This window comes from Pelecanus crispus, chromosome 12 (genome assembly GCF_030463565.1).
Source record: "Pelecanus crispus isolate bPelCri1 chromosome 12, bPelCri1.pri, whole genome shotgun sequence".
NCBI lineage: Eukaryota > Metazoa > Chordata > Aves > Pelecaniformes > Pelecanidae > Pelecanus > Pelecanus crispus.
In genome coordinates, this window is record NC_134654.1 from 4,022,346 (window position 1) to 4,049,498 (window position 27,153).

The 27,153-nt window shown below is 44.8% G+C and overlaps 2 protein-coding genes across 5 annotated transcripts in view; both read right to left on the bottom strand.

Moving 5' to 3' along the window:
- CLTC (clathrin heavy chain) overlaps nucleotides 1-12,486 on the bottom strand; it is a 36,954-nt gene extending 24,468 nt beyond the window's left edge. For 2 of the 4 annotated variants that reach the window (XM_075719944.1, XM_075719945.1), the window contains exons 1-2: nucleotides 9,188-9,268; nucleotides 142-349 (exon numbers count right to left, since the gene is read on the bottom strand). In XM_075719944.1, the coding sequence (XP_075576059.1) occupies nucleotides 142-349; nucleotides 9,188-9,229 (250 nt within the window). In that variant the 5' untranslated portion in view covers nucleotides 9,230-9,268. Of the gene's footprint in view, nucleotides 1-133; nucleotides 350-9,187; nucleotides 9,269-12,453 lie in introns of those variants that run through there. The other 2 variants (XM_075719947.1, XM_075719946.1) reach the window with 2 other exon arrangements.
- A 66-nt stretch (nucleotides 12,487-12,552) lies between these two features.
- DHX40 (DEAH-box helicase 40) lies at nucleotides 12,553-26,848 on the bottom strand. The gene is made up of 17 exons (XM_075719948.1): nucleotides 26,707-26,848; nucleotides 26,279-26,424; nucleotides 25,783-25,902; nucleotides 24,383-24,613; nucleotides 24,110-24,176; nucleotides 23,409-23,540; nucleotides 21,876-21,975; nucleotides 21,361-21,447; nucleotides 20,668-20,850; nucleotides 20,034-20,114; nucleotides 18,898-19,055; nucleotides 16,655-16,769; nucleotides 16,259-16,367; nucleotides 15,841-15,935; nucleotides 15,206-15,275; nucleotides 14,580-14,808; nucleotides 12,553-12,708 (listed from the first exon to the last, which is right to left on the bottom strand). Exons 1-17 carry the CDS (start codon nucleotides 26,846-26,848, stop codon nucleotides 12,569-12,571), a joined length of 2,205 nt encoding a protein of 734 aa, XP_075576063.1. The 3' UTR covers nucleotides 12,553-12,568.
- Between the last annotated feature and the right edge of the window lie 305 nt (nucleotides 26,849-27,153).

Here is a 27,153-nt window from a genome sequence, read left to right on the forward strand (position 1 = left end):
TGCATTAAACTTAAGCTCCCATTAAGCTGTGGAGAATTGGTAAGGGATCCTCCCACATAAATTGCCCGAGAGACTTCAGTCAGTCATAAACCAGTCTTACAGAAAGCTCTCCATCCACTTCACTTATCAGGACTTCCATACCTTTTAATGCAATGACCTTACTGGCAGGGTTCATGATAGCACTGTCAGCTGAAATTGGTCTTCGAATAGGGTTGCTGGGGTCATTCATGTCAATGATCACCACTTGAGCCTGTTCTCCTACTTTCTCTCTTATGCAGATGAATTTGTCAGACTCCATAGTCAGAGTGCTGAACCCAATGTTTGCTGGGTTGATGCCCAGATTTTGGAGCTGGAAGAGGAAAAAAAAAGAAAAAAAAGGTTTAGCATTAAGTTACTACCTTGGTGTAGCCACAAACAGCTTTTGTGAAAGTCGCAAGAGATACTAGAATCCACATATCTTTTTGTGACAATACAACCACGCTACCCAAAAATGGCATAGCACACAAATTCTTGCCCACCTTCAATTAAGCCCAGCAGGCTTCCTGAAGAAGCCCTGCAGCATTCAAGTGCTTGGTACCTTGTCTTCAAGGTCCATTTACAACTTACCGTTTTGAGAACTCAACTTTTGAGCCCCTCATATGGTTTAATGCACACTGAACTTGCCTGCTCCTGGCAGCTGTGCTCGAGTCACAGCTTCAGTACTTGCTCCCACCAGCTTTGCTTCCAGAGCCCCAACTCATTCCACTGAGCTTGGCAGCTATCACCATTTCAAGCTTAACATCACATGTGAGATGCCTGAGCTTTATCTTTATCCTTGTAGAGTTAAAAAAAGCTACCTGTCTAGCAATTAGCCTGGTCCTGTCTAGCAGTAAGGCTGTACACCACCCAGGAGGCAGAGCCAACACGTACGAGATGGACACTACTGAAATCAGAAGTGGCTCATCCGCAGCCGTACTTAACACAGAAGATACCAATAAACCACATCCTTTCCTGCCAAGCCACAGTCTGCTTCTGTAAACCTTTAAATGCATACCTTTAAACTATGTTTCTAGCATGGCCTGCAACAAAACACAGTTTAGTTAACACCACTTAACTGTGTTTGCAACAGGCTAGTGGATTAGGACGTCAGTAGTGAAAGTTTATTCCATTTTTAACAGTGGAATTGCAGAATGGTTAGTTCGCCTCACATCCAGATACCCAGCCTGTGGGTTGACATACCTTAAAAACTCAACATCAGTTTTCTACGGTTAGAGGAATTATCACTTCTAGTACTTCAGATATTTTTCTTTCTGGGAAACTGAACTTCAAGCCCAAGGTCTCCCAAGAAGGGCTTGACCTTCAAAGCCATTTTAGTATTGTTGTACTAGTTTGAAGCAAAACACTAAGCTCTTATCAGTTGTGCTCTGTACGAGCTCCGAGATGACCACGCCTCAGCTGCTCTGTTCCTGCCTACTTGCAGCTTCTGATAAAGAGGGTGTTTTACTACACTTCCCCTTTGCCCCGGCTTTCAGACAGCACATGCGAGGAACAAGTAACATCTAAGCTACGGCACACCGGAGTTAACAGAGCAAGCTTCAGAAAAGGCACTTCAGCGGATGATCTGTTATGACCCAGTGAATCAAGACAGCCAGATCTTGGGGCAGCTTAAGGTTGAGACTCAAATGCAAGTCAGTTTTAGCTCCTTGGGTCTGCTGAAGGAGAGAATTTCTAGAAGATGATTCAGCCTTTGTACATGGTTCTTCAGTCACTCTGCATTTACGTCCTTTGTCCTAAAGGACACTATTTCATTGAAATTACCTCGCTTTTTCAGGAGAGGTCTTCACCATTTGAAGCTCTTCATTCAGGTTCAAACAACAAGATCTCGATGCTATACCAAGATGATGTTCTGGCTCTTTGATGTTTAAGGGCTCATTTCACAACTAGTTTACAAAGAGTTAATACTGATTTTGTGGTAAATTTAAGGTCTACTCAGCTTTTCTACTTTGAAAGATTTTAAGAGAGATAAGACTAGAAGCAGAACAGATTTAAATGTAGTTCTTGAAGCTAGGCATCAAGCTAGCTTAAGTCATTCTTACAAGGCAGAAGATCTACACTTCCCGTGACTTACAGTGAACAGTTTCATTCATTTACATCCATCCACCTGACAATGAAGCCAGGAAACTTTCAAGTGAAAGACAAGTGTTTTTTCAGCTCTCCCAAGAGAAAACTGCCTTAAGGCTGCTATAGAAATGAAACCCAACCCCTTGACAGGTCAGAGCTCTGTTATTCAGATTTAAGTCAGTGTTTCAAGTCCAGCATCACAGAACCTGACCACACATTCTTCAGCAACATGGATTTACTTGAAAGATTTCAGATTTAAGTTCAATTCTCCCTTTCACACCTTTATTTGTTCAGTATTCTCTAGGCCTGGGACTCGTACATCAGCTAGGCACAGCTATATGCAACCCGGTCACAGCCCTGCAGGCAGAGAAGGTTTGAAGATCTAACAGTTTCATCTGGTGGAGCTGGAGAGACTTAATAGGATGTGGCATTTCCTTTTGCTAGTGCTGCAAGCTTAGCAAGTGCAAAATCATTTATCAAGCACTCAATTTCCTTGTTCATTTGGTAAAGGACGGTAGTCTCAGAGTGCCAAGTGCTCCGCCTGGCAGTAACTCACAGCACTATACTCAAATGAACATTGTTAGCAGAACAAATCAAAGCAGCAAGTCCTAGCAGATGGCAGACCTCTTAAGGAGGTCTAGACGTAACCACTGAATCAAAGGTGCTTAGATATTGCAAGACAGATTTATCTTAATCATGATCAAACTGCCATCTGCTAGGTGCCATGTCTGAGGTATCCAACCCTAGTTAGGAGTGGAAGATGTGGTCCTTTTTAAAACTTAAGGCCATTTCCAAAAGCTAGGTATTTCTTTGAAGAGATTGAGATTGGCACTGGAGCTCTGAAGAAAGCCTGGAGAAGCTTTCTGATGGAGGCACAACCCTTAGTGAGGTCTTTAAGTACACAAGCTCTTCCTGCTAACATTTCATCTTTTAACCTCAATAGATCCAAGCGCATGAACCAAGTCTGCTTCAAGCACCGACACAGGAAGTTGACTCCAACCATGACAATCTCTGCACTTGATTACACAAGAGCGTCACTAGCCAAGAGCGGCACTTGCTTTGCTCAGCTGGAAAGGCTAATGGTAACTTTTCCGGGCTGCACTCGGACCTGATGCACAGAATTCTTGAGAGTACAGATCGTTCCCTGAACTATAGGTTATTTCCTTCCCCAAACAGGCTAAAGTTCAGGTGAGTGAGGCAGGACTGTTTATAAAGCTAAGCAAAGTAAACAGAGACTAAGATTACTATTAGGAAACATGACAAGAGGTATTTCTTTGGAGGCTTTTATCACGAGAATTTCAATACTATTCCATGTACAAATTCCTGAGTTTGCAGTACAACTAAAAGAGTACAGGCGTTTACAGCAGATTCTCTACCCCTTCTCTTACCACAGACAAAAAACCCCCAAACATTTAATATTGCACTCATTTAGGTCCACTACCTTTCACCAATTCACAAACAAGCTTAAAAGATTGTGAAAAAAGAAGGAATCGTAAGACACTCCTACATTATACTACAAAAAACACTTCCTTGGCTTTCAAGCAGATATGAAAGCAGAACTTGCTAGCTGTGCTTGGGCAACCAATTTACAGTTCAAGTTCTTTTACACCAACATTTGTGAAAGTTCAGTTATACCAGTGTCTTGAAAGCATGTTAAGAAGAAAGCGTTTTGTGAAGTAGCTGCTCCATTAGAGTGGAACCATGGTTTCATGTTGCCAGAGACAGCAGCAACTCCTCTGGTCAGCAGAGGCTGCCTCAAAGGACTCATCTAACTCAAGGTTGGATACTTCAGTCAATTGCAGGCTGTACTGAACCACCAAATTCTATGATGACATTTATTTGAACAGTGTTGAGAGGCAAATCATTATAACATGGTAAGTGAAAGTCTGATTAGTAAAATTATTTTTTCACTGGAAGATAATTCAGGTATGTTCTGGGTAACTTACCCAGAGAAGTTGTCATAGTACATGCGTGTTTGACATCAAACAATGATAAAACTGCTGACCAGAGTCTCTTTGTTGACCCCTTCCGGGAACATTTGCTTTCTTGTGACAGTTTGCTTAGCTGTCAAATAATTTCTCCTTGCCTACAAAGAAGGGCGCGGAAATGCTGAGTATGCATTTCACCTCGACTCTCACACTCAACAGGATATAACCGCTGTTCTTGTAGCCACAAGCAGCTGCTTAGTCTCTGCCCAGAGACTCCTTATCTACGCGCAGTTGGAAATGTAACTGGGAAATGCCAGTTAACAGAAATATTCCCAGTCTTTTGAGAAGCATGGAGTCACATCAGCTCTACTGCAAGGCCATGCTTTCCTGAGCTTTGACTGAACAAGGCACACGCCAGGCTACATTTCAGCCACTCATTTTGTTCCATACACGAAAACTAGCAAAGTAAACTTAAGTCACACAAAAGATTTATAGCCGTGCTGATCTGTTAAGAGTTTCTGGGTGCAGTTCTGTAACACAGGAGTCCCACAGCCAGTCAATGGCTCCAAAGTACTTCAAGTTTACCAGTGCAAGGTAAGAGTTACAGTTTGTGACAGGCTAGGAAGTTGTGTTTTCAACAGATAAAAGACCTCTACAATATTCAAGAGCTCTTCTACTTCTGTGTCCTTCGTATTTTCTGCCTCACCCTCAATAGGCTGAGGTAGTCATCCGGTCTCAGCAGCCACAGGTGTCCTGTGTGACTATTTTGGTTACAAGCAACAGCCGAGACCATACCTGCTGAAACTTGAGTTCCGAACTACTGGCTGCCATTACTTATCTTTGGTTAAGTCACCACAGTCCCAGCGTGAAGTGCTGATGAGTAGTGCCACGAAGACAAGCAGGCCTGTTGACTTCAGTACCTGCTGCAAGGGACGTGCCACGAAGAATAGCTTATTAACTGCTTAACTAATTGTTCCTATCCAATTAGTTCACACACACACACTCCTCAAGACACTTCCATTCTTCACAGCATTCTTTGTTACAGATTTTCGCTCTGTAAGAATACTCCAAGCTCACTGATTTTAGGAATTCAGATCCACTAAGACGCAGGGGGCAAGACCCCCACCAAAAACAGCATTAGGCACAGCAGTCCTGTCTAAGTCTTTTGTTGGTATTTTAAGTCAGGAATTAACTGCTTCAAATTAATGTTGTTATCGCAGAGCTTTAGTGGTTTAAGATATATTAAACTGTCTCACTGCCAGCACAATACATGGAAGCATTTTGTTGTTTGTCATTCTTAGAGTGAAGTAGTAAATTCACTATTATATGGTGCCTTGGCTGCCCAGTTTTATTCACTTAGCTCTTTGGTATAGCTAGCTATGATTCTGAGAGCCATCCAAGTACCACCACACTAGAATAGCACAGCCACCATTCAGATTTGCTCCATCAGCGACCAATAGATACAAGAACCCTCTTCCTAGTTCAAAAGAGTAGTTCTGTCTCAGCATCAAGCACACAGCATGAGCCGACAGTTTTCTGCACTGTCTAGACAAGTCTAAAGAATAATTTCAAATTTTTTTAAATATATTTAGGTTCAGAAGAGTATTTATTAATGCCTTAAGTCACACCAGTATAGTGGCGTGCCTGGTCCGAGTTCAATTTTTATATATTTCAGGGTAGTGTGGCTTAGTCAAATGGCAACCACAGTTCATCACCTGCTAATTTGTCTGGTTCCTTCTCAGTTCATCACCTGCTAACTTGTCTGGTTCCTTCTTGTTCTTCAGGAAGATGTGATCTTGGAAAAGCTCTATGCACCTACCACAGTAAGCAGTTGTGTTTTACTCTCAAGTACGCAGAGGCACCAACTTAGGGACTCTCTAAAACCTCGCTAGGAGCAGCCAGATTTGCAATCATTTGACATACTAAACTCTGATCTCCCACTATATGCCCATTGAACTGTTTCCTCACGGCTACTTAAAAAAAAAAAAGTAGTAGAACTGTAAAGGTTTATAACTCAAATCCAGTAGTTTTGATAGCACAGGAATCAAGTTTCTCCTTGGAAACTCCCAAGGAAAAAGTTTCTCCACAGTGCGTTGTTGATGTTCTTTTGTGGCAAGGCAGGCATCTACAACAGACAATACACAGATAACATCCTACATATCTGCAACTACTGAGATTTCCGAGGTATGTAATGGGACTCAGACAAACAAGACCTGAAGCCTGACTACACATTTTGGTTTTAGACTTCACTTCATAAAGATCCAGAAAGCTTACTTAGCCCTATAAGCTAACCACTTGCCACATCTTACTTGCCCAGACTAGATCTCTAGCTCAGATTGCAGGTACAAAGCATGCTGTACTGCGTACCCAAGAGACAACACATTCACGAGCACAACAGCGCAGGGCTTCTGGAGCCTTTAACTCTTCGTTCCCATATCACCTAGCAAAGGTACTGACGACAACAGATAATGCCAGCGTGCCTTGAGTAGCACAATATGGCGTGCAACCGGGTTGAAGCTGAAGATCAGGACAAGCTTTGTCCAGACAGTTACTCGACCATTTTCTGCAGCAGTGGATCCAAGGAGAACTAGTATCATACTACATGCTAGTCTTTCAGATTAATTAAAAGCAACTTTCAGCAACAGCCTCACAAGAACTCTCCCATTCATATCCATCACGTGCCCTTTTATGAATACGGCTCCAGTTGGGTACCTTGTCTTAAGGTTAAGCATCAACTGCAAACTCGCAAGTGTTACGCAACACCTGCATGACAAGTTTCCCAGATGATGTAGGTCAGGCACAGTTCAAGAAATCATATTACTGAGGCCATGAGGACCTCCTATGAACAGCCTGGAATATGCAAAAGCAGTTCTGGACAGCAAAAATGAGAGCAGAAACACTGATATTGCTACAAAATTTACTCCAACAGCAAGTCGGAAGTTTGAGCCTGAAAACAGTACCTCCGAGAATTCAAGTTCCTCTGAGTTTTTTCAATGAACTGAAATGAGGAAGTTCAGTAGTTACAGCAAACTGAAGCGTTATGGGCGACAGCCACGTGCACGCAGGCTCAGAAGGCTGGACAGCCAGTCTTACAAAAGACCGGCTCATATATGCAGTTGTAAAAGATACCGGTTAAGTCCATGTTCTACGTTAAATAGGAAGAAGGGAAAAGATACAAATAAATGGCTAAATCAGTCTTTAGTCAGAACAGTCACGTTCCACAATAGTGCTGGCCTGAAACCTATCAGCACTTCTGGAGTGAAGCAGATGAGTTTCCTTATGTAACAGTACTCACGTCATTAGAGACCTGGTAGTGGGTCACATGCAAGGTTAGTATCTTAAATAATGTATCACAGATGCATTTCCATAATACTTTATTAAGAGCTGGGCTACCCAGAGGGATGACTTTCACCTGAGTACACAGAACCTTCTCAATACCTGGTTCTGGGCTATGCTGCTAGCAGGAGAGAACACTCGCTCAGAGCTGAAGCTCTGGCCAACTCATGAGATTCTCCTGGCAGTGCTGCTCGCTAAAGAAGAGTCCAGGGCTACACCTAAACTATGAATTCTGGCCTGGTTTTAAACTGATATTGAAGTAAAATTATCCAATGCTCAACAGTTAACTAGCTAGATAAAAGACAATCGTGGCACTATTTTTTAAATCTGAAAACAACGCTACGAACAGCGGCAATTTACACAGCAAAATAAGTATTTTGCAATTGTTCTTTTAACAAGGTGCCCCGAAATGAAATTCTAAATACTTTGGGTTAGAAAAAAAAGTCACTCCAAATCATGCAAATCCATCACTGTGTTCGTGCCCACCACAGTCCCAGTTAGCCTAGCACAAAGCACATACAGATGCTGACACCACAGGGAAGCGGAGCTACAGACAGGCTGCTAGAAGCCAGAAGGCCCTACCTACAGATGTTGATGTAACTTTTATTATACAAGTTCTCCTCTAAAAATACTCCTCAGCAGCAAAGCCAAGCTTAATACCACCACAGCTACAGCAACTGAGGATGAGAAGCACGGCTCGTAGTACTTCGCCCTATAGACTTGTCAGATAGGAAGTACACATTGCACAACTGCGTTACCGCTTCCAGCCCCCTCCCTGTGCTCCAGCGAGAGACATTAAAGGTGCGTGCTTATTTGAGAAGGTAACCTTGCATTTCCGCAGTGGAGGGATTTTAGAATTTGTTACTAGTGCCTTTAGAAGGCCATATTAAAGAAACGAAAGGCCATGGCTTGGAAATAATCTATTAGCATGTGGTTATGGTTTAACGATACCCAAACGTAGAATTTGTCAGAGGCCAGGAGACAGCAGGCAGAAAGAGTAGACCTGGCACTTCCGTGCCTGCACTGCCACAGCTGTACTGCAGGGAAGCCCGCAGTAGCTTTCACATTTCCCTGCAATATGCGGTTTTTCTGCACAGAAGATGACATTACAAGTCAGAACATCAATAAAATGATTTAGTACGTCCTTATAAGAAGTCTTAGCTTCGTTTAAAAAAAAAAAAAAAACAAACCACTAAGCAACACACGGAGACAGCTTGGCCACCTCGTTAGCCTCCCCCGTCCCTCGCAGATCCGGCGGTGCAGCGGGACTCCCCGCTCGCACCGCCCGCAGGAGAGGGACCCCCTCCTCGGGAGCGGAGAGGACCCACCCGCGCCCTCCCCTCCCGCCGCACCGCCCAGCAGGTGCTAGCGTGGGCACGGCGCCAGCCTCGCCTACACCGCTGGGACCAAACACGCTCCACCACCCCGGGCGGGCAAGGCGAGGCGGGGACCGGGCAGGGGCAGGATGCCCGGCGCCTCGGCCCGCACCTCGGCCACCCCCCAGCCACCGCCGCCCCAGCCCTTCCCCTCAGGCCCGGGCCCGCACGGAGGCAGCGGCGGGCGCGCTGGCAGGAAGGTGCCCTTCGGGGCGGCTCGGCCCGCGGCGGGAAGGCGCTGCCCGAGCCGGACGCCGGCAAGGCCTGCGGGAGTGCGGCCACCCCGCCGCCGGAGGGGCCCGGGCCGCCCCGCGGCCCTCAGGTAGGCCCCGCGGCCCGGCCCCAGGGCCTCTCGCCCAGGCCCCGTCCCCGTGCGGCTCCTCCGCCTGAGGGAGGGAAGCGGCCCGCCCGCCCCAGCGCCCGCCGGCCCGGCCCCTCCGCGCCCACCTGGAGGTGCTCCTGGAAGCGAATCGGCAGGATCTGGGCCATGGCGGCGGCAGCGGGCTGGGGCTCCAGTCCGAGGCCGGACCGGAGTCGCACCTCAGCGGGGTCCGGGCGGCGCGGGGAAGCGGGACCGCAATGGCGGAACGGGCCAGCGAGCGGGGCGAGCCGCGGCGATCCGGAAGCTGCCCCCGCCGGCGGAAGGATACCGCCGCGGCAGGAAGAGGCCTGCCCTCACCTGCCGGGACCGGCCTTAACTGCGCCGGCCGGGCGGAAGGATCCCGCCGAGCGCTGTGACTCGCACGCCACGCAGCCAATGGGAGCGGCGGAGGCATCCGCTACCGGAAGGGACTATTTCGGGGGCCTCATCACTCCTCCCTCCCCAGCTTTTTTTTTTTTTTTTTTTTGCCACATCATGCGACCGAGGTGCGGCGGCGTCACTTCCGTTCCGCGCTCGTCGCCCCGGCGGGTCACGTGCAGGGGGGCAAGTAGCCGGGCAAGGTGACTCGCCCGGGGCTGGGGGGGGGCGGTTGCCATGGAGACGGGCGGGCCCGGGCCCCCTTGGCGGCTGCGCGGCGGCGAGCGGGGGCCGCGGGGCTCCCCCGGCAGCGCGGAGCCGCAGGCAGGGGCGCGGCCGGTGCCCCGCTGAGCCCGGCAGCTCCCGGGGCCGCCCGTCCCCCTCCCCGGCGCCCTCAGGGGCTGCCCGCCCTTTTTTCCCCGTCTTAGCAACCATGGCGGGTGCCAGCCGCGAGCGACGCGCCCCTGAGGGGTCTCCCAGGGCACGGAGGCCGCATTTTTCCTTGCTCTGCGCTAACACATCCTAATTAAGAGGAGAAAACGAAGGAGGGAAGGACCACAGGCTGGCACCAACCTTCCTCCCCTTCAAAAATCACGGGATGTCAATGAACGTCAGTCCCTCGAAACTCCAGGCATGGTCCAAAGGACTCTTCCTGCATAACACTGTTAATAAGTACAGCAACATAATGAAACTTTAAATTTCTTCCTATGTTTATTAACCTCCAGTGTAACTCCAGCCCATAAGAACAGGTAAAACTTTGCTCTTTTTACCGGCCTGCAGCACACAGGCTTTCCCCTGTGGCTTTTCCTTGAAAGGCTTTTCCTTTCCAAAATTCCAAGCACTTTACCAAGAAGCCGGATGCGTTGTAAGGCGCGGGCGCCCTGGCAGGCCTAACCACCGCTTTTCTTCTATCTTTCCTTATTTTGCAATCCTGGGGTTATTTCCTCATACCCTTTTTGCTTTCTCTTAAATTCACAATTTCAAAAGCTCCGAGCAGCCCTGGAACACGGGGGGAGGAAAAAACCTCCCTCCTTGCTACTAAGAAAGTAGAAAAAAGTAATAATAAATAAAATAACAAAGCATTAGGATCTGCTGAGAGAGATAGAGCCCCAAGCAAGAGTAGGTGTTCTAGCTACTGATGTCGGACCCAGCGTGCGGTGCAGGTGTCATTTGCCTTGCAAGTGGCTCTGACATTGCAAATATAAATCAAAGTAAACAGCAATAATTTGTGGGCTTTTGCAAAATTCAGACTGGAGGTTTAGTCAAGGAAAAGCGCTGGCTTCTCAAAAGCAGAGTCTGAACAATGGCATGAAAGAACAGAACCCTTTTCCATCTGAACCCAGGATAAAGGGCCCAAGGGAAGAGGAACCGTAAACATGCCACTTCCTACAAGGATTGATGACAACCCGTCATTGATTCACGCGTTCCCTTAGGAACTAGGGGCAGGCGGCAGCAGTTCTCCCCGCTGAAACTCGCAGGGCAGCCGCAGGCATCGCCGCTCGCTCCCGTTACTGCCGTCGACAGCTACGGTGTTGCTCGAGTGAAGCCTCGCGCAGCCTGGCGAGGCGGCGCTGGGCCCTGCGGGGCAGCGGGCAGAGCACGCCGCGGCCTCGCCAGCTCTTCCAGACACAAATCATGCCTTCTGCGCTCCGTTTGGCAAGCCTCAGCTTTTTCATTTTAATTATCCCTCTTTCTGTGGCTGTACCTATTATCAGACCTACTGCCTTATTTATGAAGGCTAATACTCTCATATTCCCCATAAGAGAATCCCAAGGTTTTTGAAAGCTTCTGATCAGCTACAGCCTGCGCAGTACAGAGGTGGAATGCTTAATGTTTTACGCCAAGTGCTAAGGCTTCCTTACAATATCACTTTAACAGCGTTAGCTCATTACCTGAAAAGCAATGGAAGGTGACACACAGGGCAAACAACCGAGGCATGAAAAATGACAGTAAGTTCTTCCAGTTTTTTTGGAAATCGTCTTATACAAAATGCTACTCACTGAAGTGAAAAACAGCAAAAAAAGACAAGCTCTACACTCGAGCTCTGGAACATTTTAGGATTATTCAGGTGACAGAAGCGGATTACCTCTTTATTGAGAGAGGGGAAACAAACTTTACGATGACAAAGCATCACAGCTCTTTGCTTTTTATATACTTGAGTCGAGGAAGAAAGCTAGTATTTCCTTGTGTATTCTTTCTACCCATTTGAAGCAGTCATTCTTCAGACCAAAATCCATATGTTTTAAAAATAACAGTCACCAAATTCAGAAAAACAGACCACTAGGCAGCGGGCCTGCTGACATAACCTGGCTGAGTACTGGATTGACTGCTGGGTTGGTTTGTTTTTTTTTTTTGCCGAATGGAAAACACACAGCGCTAAGTCATCCCTGACAAAAATTATGCAGTTAGCAAGATTGTGAAAACATTTACAAAATACTTTGCATACAAAGACATCTTCACCCAGAACCATCGCTGTACATGGTACAGCACAATACACAGTAGGAACAACACTGTCTGCAACACAGAATGCAGGTGGCAAACATCCTTTTGAATTTAGATCCTGATGGTTCCATTATTAAAAGAGCTTCCTACACACTTTCCTGAGTAGCATACGAGCACAAAGATTGCTTTGTATGATTGTGGCTGTAAAAAAAACCCCAAAAAACCAAACCAAAACAAAAAAAAAAACCCCAAAATGATAAAAAGTGACAGTTCCACTCTTCCACTCCTTTTAAAAAAAAGAAACAGCCTTTAAGAAAATTTTATTAATAATGGCACTGAGACCACTGTGACCTTTCCAAGTCAACTAAATGCCACAGAATTGGCACCACAGTCAGTATCATGTCTTCAGCCACATTTGAGGCCACTAAATTGTTGCCAGTTACACATAGCAACAAAACCCACCTTGGTAACTTTTCCTTGCTGGATGCAGCAAAAGAAGATTGCGTTTGTATGCCTCAGCACTCAAACTCACCGCAAAGCAGAAGTTTTCCTTCACTCCAGTTAGTCATTTTGCATTATGCAAACATACTCAGCACAACTGCACCAAACTGCCTTTCCTCACAGTGGGAGTAGAGCAGCAGCGAGTATTACCCCATTTCTTTCAGTGGGCCACTTAAACCCTGTGCTCTTTGCTGCTTTCTCTCAAGATAGCGAGCTCGGGCATCCAATATCGATTGATCATCATTTCTTCTCTCCATCTTCTTTGCAGAGTTGTCTGTGGCTCCTTCTGGGGGGAGAGGAGAGAGAGAAATATACTCGTGTGTCAAAAAAAACCCAAACACCATAACCACAGCATTACAATTCCTCCTATTTGTAAAATACCCAAAAACCCCCAACAGAATCTCAAATGTTTTTCAAGCCCCAGTCAGTCATTTGAATGACTTCCAGAGAGGACAGACTGTACCACAGCAGGGAGGGGGGAAAAAAAAAAAAAAATCGTGCCTTAACTCCCATGTCAATATTTGCAGCTGGGCTCATCTCGTCCCCCAATGCGTATCTTGCTGTTTACTGTAATAGATACTACGCATCTTGTGTTCCATGCACCCGTTTCTTCCCTAAATTACATATCTCAAACTCAGGTTTAGGCAGGAGAGGGACAGCACTGGGAGCCGGAGAAAAAAAGCTTAGTATAAACTATCTTTATAAGTTTTCAGAGGTAGGAGGAAGAGGGAGGGTAACACGCAGATAAAGGAGTGGGAAAAGTCAATACTCCAGATCAGACACCATTAGAAATGCACATTCTCCCACTGAGCTGAGACCTTGGGAGCGCTTCTCCCAGAAGGAAAGAAAAGCAGGAAATATTTTCAGTTTAAAATAAAATTTAAAATAATAATAATTAAGAAAAAAAATCATTCAAAGACTCTGAGAGCCTCAGTATTGTGTGAATGAAGCAGCTACTGCAGCCTGTTCCTAGGGCTCTGGGGCTGGGCACCAGATACTTTGATATGAGGAAGGAGCTTTAATCACCATTCACTCTTGGAATATTTGTACTTATTTTGTCTTGGAGTCAAATAACAATTCAGCTCATGATGCAGCCTTTCCTTCCATTGGGCACTAATTAAGCCTTTGTCAGCTACTCAGCCACCTATTTTTATGGGGCTCACAGAAATACATCATCTGTAAGGTCAATATTAATCTCAAATTAATTTACAATTGCCTGGTGAAGTCAAGAAGTTAAGGGGGACAAGGAGAACAAACCTCAGCTCCTTGGACTTGAAATAAATAGATGAGGCTCCTCTGTATTACCCAATAATGCAAATATCCTTTCCAGCAAATTTATAACCAAATCCAGTTCATCTTTTTATCATTTAACATGGGTGTCTTATACAATAATGCAGGACAGAGACAGACGCTGGTCTGAGCGCAAGAGTCTATGTTTTTTCCATTGTTAAGGAAACTGAAGAGAATCTATACTGCCAGTGCCTGTACTGTATAGCAAATTAAAGTTTTGGAAGGGTCAGCTCAGGAGTAAAGAGGCCCTTTGAATACTTGGCTGCTTTACAAAACCTGCTGACAGAAGAATTCAAAGAATGTCAAGCAGCCAGAGCAGTTAGCAGACCCCAGTTTTAATTAAAATTGACAATTTATTTAAACATATGGCATTAAATTCATTGTCAGAATGAAACGTTCACCAAAATGTGATACTTTTTCCTCCGTGTTTTTTGTTTGGTGGGTTTTTTGGGTTGGTTCCCCCTCCCTCCCCTAGCCCTTAGGACCTCTCTTTCTCAGGACAGTATTATTTTGGGTATCTATGGCTAGATACCCTTTGCAAACTTAAATAATGGTTAGACTCAAAACGCTTTTATTCAACTCTGGGTTAAAGTTCTGCTCCTGTCAGCTATATTAAACCAAAAGGGGGGAGCGTGGCAAGAACCAATACGCAAACACCACTACACGCACTGCTGAGGCAGCAAAATACGGATTGCAGAGCGGTAGTAAGACAAGAAAACAACTAGGGCTACACACCAAATATGTTAAGCACATCCAGATTAATGCCTACTAGTCCAGCATGCATTCAGTGACATAATATACACACACAGGTCCACAACAACCAAGAAAACTATACACGCCATCGAGATGGACTAGCAACGTGCTCACCATACTGCCTTTTAAGGTCCTCCTTATGTTTCCACTTGGTTATTTCCTCTTCAGTTACTTCTTCCCGTGCCACACTGCTCAGTTCATAGGCATCAATTTGATGCAATCTGGGCAACAAGTCTTTGACCCATTCATAGCGAACAGGACACACTGTCCGGACATAGATTTTGGATGTCACTGTGACATCGTGGAAGATGATCCACTCGAGGTGGGTCTCCTGGTTATAGAGCTGAAAAATTAAAAGATTATTTCAGAACTGATAAAAAAAGATTTTTATTTCTAGAGCACCCTCCATTGGAGTATCTTCCAATGCTTCAGATGCAACAATGAGATAAAGCTGACATTGCCCAAAATTTTCAGACAGGGAAACTGAGGCCTAATGACTTGCTTAAAATTGCCCAGGAAATCCAAAAAGCCAGAGAGAAAGCTCAATCTATGTCACACTCATTTCATAAGCCAAACATTTACCAAATTTGAAGAAGTGAGGCTATTCCCCACTCTCAAAATGAACACTGCGACAAGGCTTCTCCTGGCCATAAGTTAGCACAAACCAAACAGAAGAGGACCTGCCTCTCATTCCTTTTATAGATCCTGTGCTACTTTGTTAACAGACTTTGGTAACTTACTGTAGATGAAGGATGGATATAGACTATGCTGCCATGTCCGTCCATTGTGCAGAATGTCCTGGCTGCAGATCTGAAAGGTTTGGGGCGGGGGGGGAAATAAATATATAATGAAACATACTTTGCTTTGGTTAGACAGCAACACTAAACTAAGCAAGTCAGCAGCAGCATAGAAGAAAATACTCAAATATATAAGCAGAGGAAGATCCTTCCAGAATTAAACTGTAAAAAAACCAATGAGGAATAAAATATATCTGCCTAATTTACCACAGTAACACTGCAGATATAACAACACAACAATAAACAGGGTTTGGGACTGAAGTCTTTGACAGCCGTGATAATTGGACATTTCCAAGCCTTTTAGTTTAATATCTGGAACTACTCAGCAGCTTGCAAGTTCATTTCGCAGATAGAAAAACTACTGTTCCAAGGATGTAAGCAACTTCCCCAGGAATGTCATGAGAGTCAAAAGCAGAGCACACACCAGGCTTCCAGCCCTGTGCAGAAACACAACCTTCAGCTCCAATTGCTCCTTTCAACACTGTACAGCCTCACTGTTCTGTTTCAACATGCAGCTACACCTTTAAAGAATATGCATAATATCTTTTCCATTCAGTTCTCCAAACCTTATTACTTACCTCCTAGCTACATTGATAAAGTATCCTGCACATAGACATCTTCTTAGAATTTCAGTTCTGGAGCCTTCAAACGTCTCTTTAGGGAAGTCTGGCAGCTACGTAAATCAAAAACCAGGAATCAGGATCTTTCCTAAAGAGAAAGCGACTATACCCCCTCCATCCCATGGATTTTAAACTCTGGGTTTCTCACCCTACAGAAACCGTGAGGAAAGAAGGAAAACCCTCCTTGCTTGTTACCACCATCATACCCCTTAGTTACACAAGCTACAGCAAGGATGCTCTAATAAATATTTAAGTGGATTAGTTTCTACTGGAGAAAGGCAGCAGCCATCTGGCAAAGGCTCAGTTGTCCAGTACATGTCTTAAATATAAACTTATATAACTCAATCATATATAAAAATTATGTTTTTTTTTTTACCTGTTTCAGTTTACTGATTATTTCCCGAAGTTGTTTTTCCACACTAAAAGCAGATTTTAAAGCTCTCCAATGGATCCAGTATTTCTGGCACCAAGCCGAAGGAGACTTGCTGAGAACAGAAATACTTGTATTATAAAGAAGCCCTTTGTAAGCTGCAGGCAGAAAGTTGCCTCTATTTTTTGTTATGGTCGTACAAAGAAGGCAACCTACACAGCCAGATACTTTGTTAGTTTAAATAATAGGTGTTTTGAAAGAACTTACAGATCACAATAAGGAATAAATCTGCAATTAGGTTTGAGTACATACGTGTGCATACACGCAATACGTCTAAAAACCGTCAGCAGCTGGGAGTTATGAGCAATGCAAAACCACTTACTGTAAGGAATCATTTTATACCTTGCTTTGCACTGTTCAAAAATATTTAAGAGGGTTGCAAAGTCATTGCATCCTCCCACTTGTGAGGAAAGTTCCTGGTGTTGAAGCTCAGCCTCCTTTTGCTTCTGAGGATCACCTGAGGAAGTAAGTTATATCTCACTTCAACAAAGTAATTTTTATATATCACTCCTACTTAATTTTCTGTCAGCATCTCTCCAAAGCGTGGTTGACAGCCTTGGCTCCTTATTCATGTTATTTTTAGATTTGTCTCTCCTCCACAGCTGCATTTACAGTTCTTCCTTCTTCCACTACTGCTGAATGAGAATACGTAGATGCTATTAAATCTGTGATTAATCTCATCAGTCAGCACTAGAGATGAAGACTTCTAGTCTCTTAGAAAGAAAGGTCCTACGTATTTCTCTCTCACAATCAATTCAGATGCCAACGTGGAAAGATTAAGGAAGAGCAACCTTAAAGAGACAGCTCACGAGGATCAAGTGAAAGTTTTGCCCTCAGAGAAACAGCAAAACTGTTGAAACCACCCCATCATAGCACCATCTAATCTATTTAACTCAGCTTTTGTCCTAGTACTCAAGTGCCATAGTAATGGAGGTCTTAAAATAAGAGTCTAGAAAAAATGCGATCTGCGAGTTTAGCAGGAATTCACCTTCACTAAATGCTAGGAATGTACTAGGCAAAAGCAACACTTCCAAAGTATTATTTCAAGTTTTAAAACCCCAAAGAATTTCTTCCCCAGCACAACCTATTCCCCTTAGTAGAGAGGGATACGGCTGCAAAGGCCAACGCGCTGCATTGCTGCTGTACCGCAGACAATGGCAGAAGTTTGTGGGTATTAAAAGTAATACCGACGAAGCACGGAGGCCTGTTCGTATGCATATTGCACACGAGGAAGCGCCTTCAGGATGGGAGTCTCTGTGTTTGCGTCCTAATGTACGGAGCTGCTGGAGAGTAACCAACACGTGTGCGTTAGCTAGCTGAACAGATAACAAGCGCATATTGCCAGAGGGAGGACGGGAAAGCAAACGCACATTTATGGGAATGGGAAAGACCCCAGAGCAGAATCCAGGCTATCAGTGCTGTCAGCAGTGTCTTTAGCCGTTGCACTAACGGGCACGGTTAATAGACTACAGAGATAACTGGACAAGAGCCAGGGAGTGACTAGACAGGACAAAGGTCTCCCACAAAGACTGTGGGGGGGAAGGGGGCTGACGGGAGGGGAAAGGAGATAGGAAGGAGGATGCGGGAGACTGGGTTTAGCACTAGTGAGAGGTGCTAGCTTGGAACCACGGCAAAATTACATTTTCCATTTAGAAAAACCACTGGAAATGGAGGCAGTGGCAAGTTGAGCTTCTCACAGTAACTTAAAAGGCCTATTTGGTTAAACAGTCATTGAACAGAAAAGCAATCCAGAGGCAACCCCATTCGTTAAAAACAAGTTAATCAGTCCCTGTTGTCTGTACTTAGACCAAGAGCAAAACATCTGCTGTGGTGCATTTTGGTTTTCTGGTGGGGTTTGGGAGTTTCTTTTTTGTTGTTTTTTCCTTTTCTTCTTCTTTTCCCTCCTGTAACACAGTGTTCCCCCTTATGACCTCTCAGCAATCCACTCGCTTACCCATATGTTGCTTTACAGCCCACAGCCTTGGGACAAATGCAACCCAATTCCATGCTATTTTGAAGTCTTTGGAACAGCTGTTGTCCAATTCCTAGTGTGGAATGTGCCCTCACTTCAAGACCACAGAAAGCTGCAAAAGCATTCGGGCAAAGCACCATTGTGTATTTGTCCTAATCTTACCATTCTTCCCTACAGATCTGCCACGATGTACTCTGGGAGACAAGGCAGCGCACTTGAGGAATCTTCCTCACGCTACAATGTAAGGGGTATTCAAAGCATTAGTTTAAGGTAGATATTTATGTCTCCCACCAGTGTTGGGCCCAACTAAGACAACCAGCTTGCTCCCTGGCAGGAGTATCCTTACGCTCAAGTAAAGGTTTGTACTACTGTTGTTCAACATACAGAATCAGTTCCTGCTTTATAACCTTGAGATACACCTGTAAGACACTGTGACCTCACAAACTATTAGCACAGAAAACTACTGAGAGCAAAAAAACCCCACAGATGGAAGTTGTAGAGAACGTCTCCAGGTGAAGCAGTGTGTGCTGCCTAATCACTGCCTGAGATGTCCCTGTCCAAGCAGAATTCCCCACCCACCCAAGGCTCCCTTTGGGATAAGGGGCTTCCCTACCTGGACGGATGAAGACATTTTCCACAGACAACATGGCTGCTATGGGAAGCAGCAGATCCTCACAGTCAAGAGAAGCAGCTTTTAGGACAGCACAGGTCAGGTTGGGAGGGAGGGGAAACTGCACCAGGAATTCACCCAGTCTTGTCACGTGTCCTCTCCTTATCCCAGAAAAAAAGATTCAAATACCAGATTCAAGAAAACTATGTTTAAATGTAAACTGGAACATGCACACATAATGTCAGCCACCATATACTGATGAGGAGCAGGAGAGAAGCACTTCCCCCTGGACTGTTCTAACACTGCAGTCTGTGTGTGCCGATAGGTGCTGGAGACATGAATCACAGAATCATAGAACGCTTTGGGTGGGAAGGGACCTTTAGAGGCCATCCAGCCCAACCCCCTGCAGTGAGCAGGGACAGCTTTAACCAGATCAGGGTGCTCATAGCCCCGTCCAACCTGGCCTGGAATGTTTCCAGGGATGGGGCCTCCACTACCTCTCTGGGCAACCTGTTCCAGTGCTTGACCACCCTCCTTGTAAAAAATGTCTTTCTTATGTCTAGTCTAAATCTATTCTTCTTTAGTTTAAATCCATTATTCCTTGTTCTGAAGCATGTGTCGCTAGCAGAAGAACGTTTCACCTTTCTCCAGTTTGCTTACGCCTGCTTCATGGCAGGCAAAGCCAGCTTTTTAAGTGCATCAGATGCTTAAGATTAAGATTTTGTTTTTCTTTTTTTTTTTTTGGCAAGAAGAATTCCTGGAAGCTCAGGATAAGATCTTGCTTCCTGTCTTGAGCTCTTGGATGGGCATCACAGCTAGTGGCTAAGCACCTTCGTCATAACAGTCTGGGATCTGCTATGAGGAACTACAGCACAGAAAGCTGAGGTAATTTGTTTGAGGTCACTCAGGAACTCCAGGACAATGTGGAGAAATTAATCTGTATCTCTCAAGTCCTAAGCCATGCTCTAACCCTAATTTTACAGAGAGTATATTAAAACCCAGTAGTTACTTCCTGGTCTAATGAGGAAACATATTGTACTGCTGGGGGAAGTCCTTTAGTCCACATGAACAACTCACTAACACCAGTTAAACAATTAGATTTTAAATTCTTGTAGCTACTACACCCCTTTATTTTTTACCTGTCAATAGCATCACACTGGTAAAGTTCCTTCAGGGCTTCTAAAATATGCCTTTCTTCCGGGCAGTCCAAATAGGGAAATCTATAGTGAAAAATGAAGTAAAAAAAAGTCTCACTGTTCAGACTCAGTATAGCTTTGTTAGTTTTCATATTTATTAAAATACTTTTGTAACCTTCCAGTACAGGTTGCTGACCACAGTGCACATAAGCATCTTCAGTATATGGGTGTGTCACTACACCTACAGCCTCAAGGTGAAGAATTACGATGACAAATCCCAGCATTGCACATGCAAAATTAACTCTATTTTCTGCTCATGCATGATCCTAAAATTAAACAATTCCACAGAGATGAAGCTTTTGGGATATAAACTTCAGTATTTTGAAGGAACACTATTAACTATTTAATTTGGGAGAGAAGGAGCTAGTTTTGGCAGAACCTCAGACTGAACTTGAGCTTAAGATCCAATGTGGCATTAAAGACTGAGGAGAACAGCAGAAAAGCTGATTGTATCGAAGTGTCACAGTTGGCTGGGGAACCTAATCCTGCCTCCTGCCAACAGGCTGTTGGTGCCTGTGCTGCCTTGCTGCTGAGACTCAGGAAGAAAATGATAATCCCCCCGCTCCATGGAGGTTACCTTATGACATCGTGCACGGAAAGGCACTTCAAGGTCAGGATCACAGATGTCAGACTGGTTCTTTTGATCTCTGGGACCGTGTGATCAGGCATGCATTGTTCCCAGAATTCTTTGCTGTATAGCCGATAGCTTTTTCCAGATGACGTCCTGCCAGCTCGGCCAGCTCGTTGCCTTGCTTCGCTCCTTCCAAAACAGAAAGGCAAGGGGGAAAAAAAAAAAAAAAGAGAAACAAACTCTTGATGCCTTCTGTTATTATCCACAAAAGCACACTGTAATTTGATGAAAAACAGCAATTTCTATGCTTGTAGATGGAAGATATATTCTACCGTGCAGCAACTGAGAAATCCAGCTATACAAGAACTAGCAGAATGAAGAAGCATTTCTGTGCAAGGCAAGATTTTTTTAAGCTTCTCTGAATCAGGCTGTTGTATTCAGCAAACACATGATGACATGTGAGCCACTGTTCAGACTACAGACAATGCATTATCAATTCCTTCTTAATGCCTGCAACTTATAGGAAATTATATGTCCCGAACCACTTTCTATTTAGCAACAAACAAAATGGCTTTAAACTACAGAGCTGCAAAGCTGCTCCCTGACCCCCCCGCCTTTTTTTTTTTATTTTTAAAAAGATCAACCGATACACAGAGCAACTCCCAGAAACACCAAGCAAATGACCTTTTTGAAACTTACTTTGAAATGGGAACCACCTCCAGTATGTCCAAGCCAACTCGGGGGTTATGATTCAACTGCTTCACAAATCCACTATCTACTACATATCTGAAAAAGATTCGTACTCTTGTCAGAGATGAAAACAACAGAGGTCTCAGTAGACAGAGATAACTGCCACATGCATATGACCAAAGCAAGAACGCGTTTACCCTACGATCGCTGCAACGGTTCAGTCTACAGGATGTTACAGATAATAACGCACAGATTACAGGTAATCTCCACACCCAAGGAGACTATGCCCACTTAATGGAGCTGAGATTTGATTTCAAATTAGGGTCCAGCAACATTAGTCACCTGTAAGACTATATAACAGTATCAAGGGGGTTTTTTATTCACTACACACACAAAAAAGGCAACAGGCAATTATTGAGCAGGTATACTAGCAGAAGGAAGTCAGACGCGTTTTTCTAAATCTAGTAGAATTTTCTGAAATTATTCCCTCTGTTACAGCTTTTGTGAAGGACAGGAAACAGTACCTGACTCCTTCAATTGTCAGAGATGTTGCAGCAATGTTTGTGGATACCACACATTTTCTAATGCCTGCGGGAGCTGGCAAAAATATTCTTTTCTGTTGATCTAAAATGACAGGTAGTCAGTCAAACAATCTGTTACGTTATAATGCTCTGATTTCAAACCACATCTCTAACACTGTGTGAACTTACTCAAATGCTTAGTGAAAGTTATTTGAATGAAATCAGAAAGTGAATCACATAACATGCTAAAATACAGATTCGGTATTATTTTAGCATATGTCAGAAATCAGAGAATGCCTTCTTTATTGCTTGCATATTCAAGAAGATTTTGAGATTAAGAAAGGCCAAGTCTCCTGGATGTTTCCTAACTCAGAGCTAGGAAAAACAAACAAGATGTCTGGTCTTAACAGAATCTTCATGAAGGATTTGAAGGGTTTTAACAAGTGAAGGTGAAGATGAAAAGATTCAGTTAAACCCCCTAATGTTTCCAGCAAATCTTCTTTTAACATGTAACAAAGCAGCATATGCAGGTTCCATTAATTCATTTGGTTTTCCAAGGAGCAAAAAGAGAGAGGTGGAAAGTCAACTTTCCCCTGAAATTTTCTCACTACTTATGCTTGAAAATATAAAAATCTCTTTAAGGAAAATTCTCTCTTGTGTATTTAAAAATATTCAAATACAATGATCTCTGAGAAACTACCACAAAATTAAAAAAAAAAAAAACCCAAATAAAATATAAAGTATCACTCTCAGTCAGGAATTTAACACCTACCATGGAGTAAGGAAGAAGCTATACCTTTCTTTTATGCAACTTTTCATTTTGCTCTTTCAAGGAAGTAAAAATTTTGCTCCCTCTCTGCAGATCATTACCAGATCTTTCCTCTCAGCAGGACCTCCAGATGGAAATTGCTGTCCTGCTCTTCTGAACACTTATTCAGCCTCTTAGCATTCTACATACTGCACCCACACATTTAAACATTGCACTCAAGTTCATCTGAAAATACAGTGTCTGCGTTCAGCAAAGGTCAAAGGGCCTTTGTTTTTAACTCTTTGAAACTAACTGTGGTACTGCTGCCAAATAAACCAGACTGATTCATTCTGATAACCAGGACTTTTCTACATTGTGTAACAGTGTACTACTTCTATCTTCCCTTACAGGTCTACTCCTATCACCAAAGACCTACTGGCAATATCTTTTCCATATAAAATAAAACGTGAGGGCCTAAATAAGACATCTGAACTTTTGGTAACACAATATCCTTTCCTAAGCTGGAGACCTTGATGCCATGTGAAGCCATTTCCAGTGGATATCAATTTTAACTGAAGGCTTCTGTGCAAGTACAGAGAAGGCTGAAGTTTGATTAGTTTATGAACACCACAAAAAACATCCCATAATGATACACTACTGTAACAAATGGGTTAATGAATGCCATTTTTTCTAATCACAACAGAAAAAATTGAGTAGGATACTGTTCATAACAACTCTTGCAGCTAACATTTACGTGAATTGTTCCATATGATATTATATGCTCTTACCTGTTGACATTGACCCATACAATGGTAAGATAAGCAGGCCTTCAACAGACCGATCGTGTACTTCATACCGGTAATCAATAGATTCTGCTTTCTTGAAAAGTAAGTCACAAGCTCGCTCTATCTCAATTTGACCTAAAACACCATACGAGAGCGTTTAAGTGACCTGTGTAGCTACAACTCTGCCCTCCTACTTTGCAACGTCCTTAAACAAGATTGTTTTGCAAGAGTCATCAACAGCATTACAAGAAGGAAGCAATATTTGTTAAGAGTTAGTTTAGGAGGTGACATCCAGCCTTTCCACAGCGCCTCTCACCAAGGCTTTTCCTTAAAAGATGACTGCGTAAGTGCCTGGCCCATACACTGATGTAGGGGTTTGCAGCTAAAGAAATTCTCCGTTCCTGAATTAACAACAAAATAAAACACGTAGACAATACAAACAGAGTAAATTTGGCACAGGAAGAAAAGAGCATATGCAAATTTTTAAATTAATATTTTTCTTATCTGATCTCATAGGCATGGATATACCTCAACATGCTCTGAAAACTATCACTTCAGAGGACCACGTGCCTCAACCTGCAACTTTCCCTTCTCTACTTACTGCCCTGGGACAAACTAGACAGTCACTGGAAGGATGTACTGGTTTGCTGGCAAGGCCATGCTTCACTTGGAATAACATCAGTTGTTGAAAGAAAAATTCTCACCTGTCAGGAAGACCAAGATGTCGCCTTCTGGTTCATTTAAGTGGATATCCAGTGTCACTTTTACAGCCTGAAACAAACAACAAACAAGCCAAGAAACAGCTGGAATCTCACTTAGTCTTTCTAAAACTCAAAGTACTAGCTAATTCTTCGCTGCATCTTGCAGAGACGCTAAGAACACAGCAATACAGCAGCCAATTCTTGTGGTCTTTCACAGATGATAATCATGCCAAGAACAGAGAACACAACACAGAAACAAAGCAAAACAGGCCAGACCTCTGTAACGTATGCAGAGCTGCCGATGTCCCTTGGGCTGAGCAGGTTGCAGAATATCTCCTTGACGGGATAACTTCTTCCTGGAATGTGCAGCACTGAACAGTGCCCAAAGAACTCTGAGAGCTTGTCTACCTCCAGGGTGGCTGACATCACCACCACTTTCATGGCCACCTTCCTGTCTGGTGGTTCCTTCTGTAAAAATAGTTTCTTCAGCAAACCAAATAAAATATCCTAACAGAAAAACAGAAGCAACTCATATTAGTACCCCAGTTTTCTTAGAAGCGCCTGACCAACTTGGAAGGGAATGATTTTATCCCACTGATATAGCAAAGACAGAAAATCACATCTTCAAGGCCTAAGCACTCAGAAGAATACATACACTTACCCTGGCCATCCTGTAAGCATGCTAATTGGTCTCTAGAATTTAATTAATTTTTTATCAGCTCTTCTCACAGCCTATAAACAGAATCAGTGTAGCTTGAAATCCTTTCGTTTTCATTTTTATACTCTCACGGTCAAGGCATTTGCAAGCAGTTACCTCAGACCTATTTTAAAAAGTCACCACCTTTGTCCAGCGTACGTTACCTGACTGAGCGGGCACCCTCCTTTGTTGCACTATTTATTGTTATGACTTCAGCAAGTTTATTTTACTCTGCAGTGCTCTGGATTAAAAATCTGCTCCTTTTAGTTAGGCACAGGTGATGGAGCAGTAACTTCTTACATCACCCTAGCTCAATTCCTTGCAATACCCTCAGATGCTTGAGGGCAGAACTGGGATTCAGAAAGCATATTCCCTTTTCCCCAGCTGGACTGGTAGGTTGTTTGACACCAACACAATCTCTGGAGGACTGAGTGACTTGAGTCTCACTTTGCCACAGAAGGGTCAGAGTGACATTTGATAGCTTTTGGTACTTAGGTCAGTCTAGATAATTCCATCATCCCAGAAGCCGTAATCTCTTTGCACAGTCATATACACACCCTAAGAGACATTAGGCCATAGAGTGAGAGAGACGTTTCAGGGTTTTGTTTGTTTGTGTGTGGGTTTGGGGTTTTTTTTTTTTAATTAGGATTCTAGAAAGTTTGTGTTCACTGTGCTGGCTTCGAATGCCTGAAATTTTGGGTAAGTATCCAACAGCCAGCCAAGTTTTAACTGCTTTCAAGCACAACAACAGCTACAATAATTCCAACAGGATTACGGGCCGCATCTTCTTTTCAGATTATGCAGCGTGTAATAAATGAAGCGGCAATTCTATGGCCTCAGGACAGCAAAGCGATAAAGTGCATCCATGGAAAGTCAGGCAAAATCCTTGGGGATTGTGCAGAAGTGAAAGAAAGGTATAGGTAAAACTCGGTAAAGAAGAAATAGTGACCCAAAAGGACAGATATAAGGCAACACTCACAGTGCTGAGGCTCCGCTCATGGGCTTCATCCAAAATGATGATACTGTACTTGCTGAGAAGGGGGTCAGCCAATATTTGCCTCAATAAGCAGCCATCAGTCATATACTTGATGGCAGTGTCCTGAAAGGTTTAATTAGACATTCAGCTGTTATGCTGGATTTTTACTTGAAAGTAAAGTAAATGCTTCTACATAGCTCACGTATTTGTCCAGAAGAGACAGTGAGATTGCACACAGGTGTTTATGCACCACATCACAGGCGCGTGGCAATGTTTCACTTGTAAGGTGTTCAAAAAACTTGATCAAGTGAGTTATACGATGCATACAACTGCAGCTTCACCACAGCTGGGATAGATGGCTTCGCAAGGCTCTGAGACCTTCTGCACGCAGAGCCCCAGGAGAGGCAACAGGGCCGTGCCGCTCCATGGAGAAGTGAAAAACCTGAGCCGTAGCCCTGCCATGACAACACCTGCAGGAACACCACCCTCAGAGCCCTACCTCGGTGGTGCAGTCATCGAAGCGGACCTGGTACCCGACGACGCTCCCCAGCGCGCAGCCCATCTCCTCGGCCACCCGCTGCGCCACCGAGATGGTGGCGACGCGCCGGGGCTGGGTGACGCCAATGGCCCCGTGCTTGGCGAGGCCTAGGGGAGAGACGGGGAGAACAGGGACACTGAGTTGTGCTGCTCAGAGACAGCGTATACACGAGTACCTACAGCATATACGCAGGCCGTAGTTTTTTTTTTTTAGTTCAAAAGGTGGAATCACGCCACCTCCACACGCACAGCACCGCCTGACGCTGCATCCCCCCAGGCAGACAGGAGGGCTAGCGGCCTTTATCTGTGCTGGCTTCCCACGTTCCGGGGCGCCGAGGCCGCAGAGCGGAGCGGGCTCTCAGGGGGGTTTCCCCCCTCCCCCGCCGTTACCTGCCTCGAAGAGGTACTTGGGCAGCTGCGTGCTCTTGCCGCTGCCCGTCTCGCCGGTGACGATGAGGAAGGGCCGCTCCCTGACGGCCTCCACCAGGGCCCGGCGGTGGCGGCGGATGGGCAGGGCGGCGGCGGCCTCCATGGCGGCGGCGGCGGGGCCCGGCGGCCGCCCCCTCAGGTACGACACCCCCCCACGTGACCTCACGCGGAAGCCGTTAACGCACGCCCAACGGCCGGCGCGGGCGCCTACGCCCCGCCTCCTCCTTAAGCCCCGCCCCACGAAGCCCCGCCCCTCCGCGCAGGCCCCGCCCCCGAGCTCCCCTCAGCCCTCTGCCCCCCCCCACCCCCTTGAGCCAAACCCGTTATTTTTTTCCCCCAAAATCCGCTGCAGTTTTTCACAGCGGCGCTTGCTCCTGCCCGCGGGACATTGGCAGGGCAGGGAAACCT

Coding starts and splice junctions, on each gene's coding strand:
- DHX40 (XM_075719948.1), bottom strand. CDS start 26,848: ATGGAGGCCGCCGCCGCCCTGCCCATCCGCCGCCACCGCCGGGCCCTG. Junction 24,177..24,382: donor GCTCTGCATACGTTACAGAG/GTCTGGCCTGTT, acceptor TGTTTGTTTCAG/GCTGTAAAAGTGACACTGGA. Junction 21,976..23,408: donor GTATGGGTCAATGTCAACAG/GTAAGAGCATAT, acceptor CTGTCATTTTAG/ATCAACAGAAAAGAATATTT.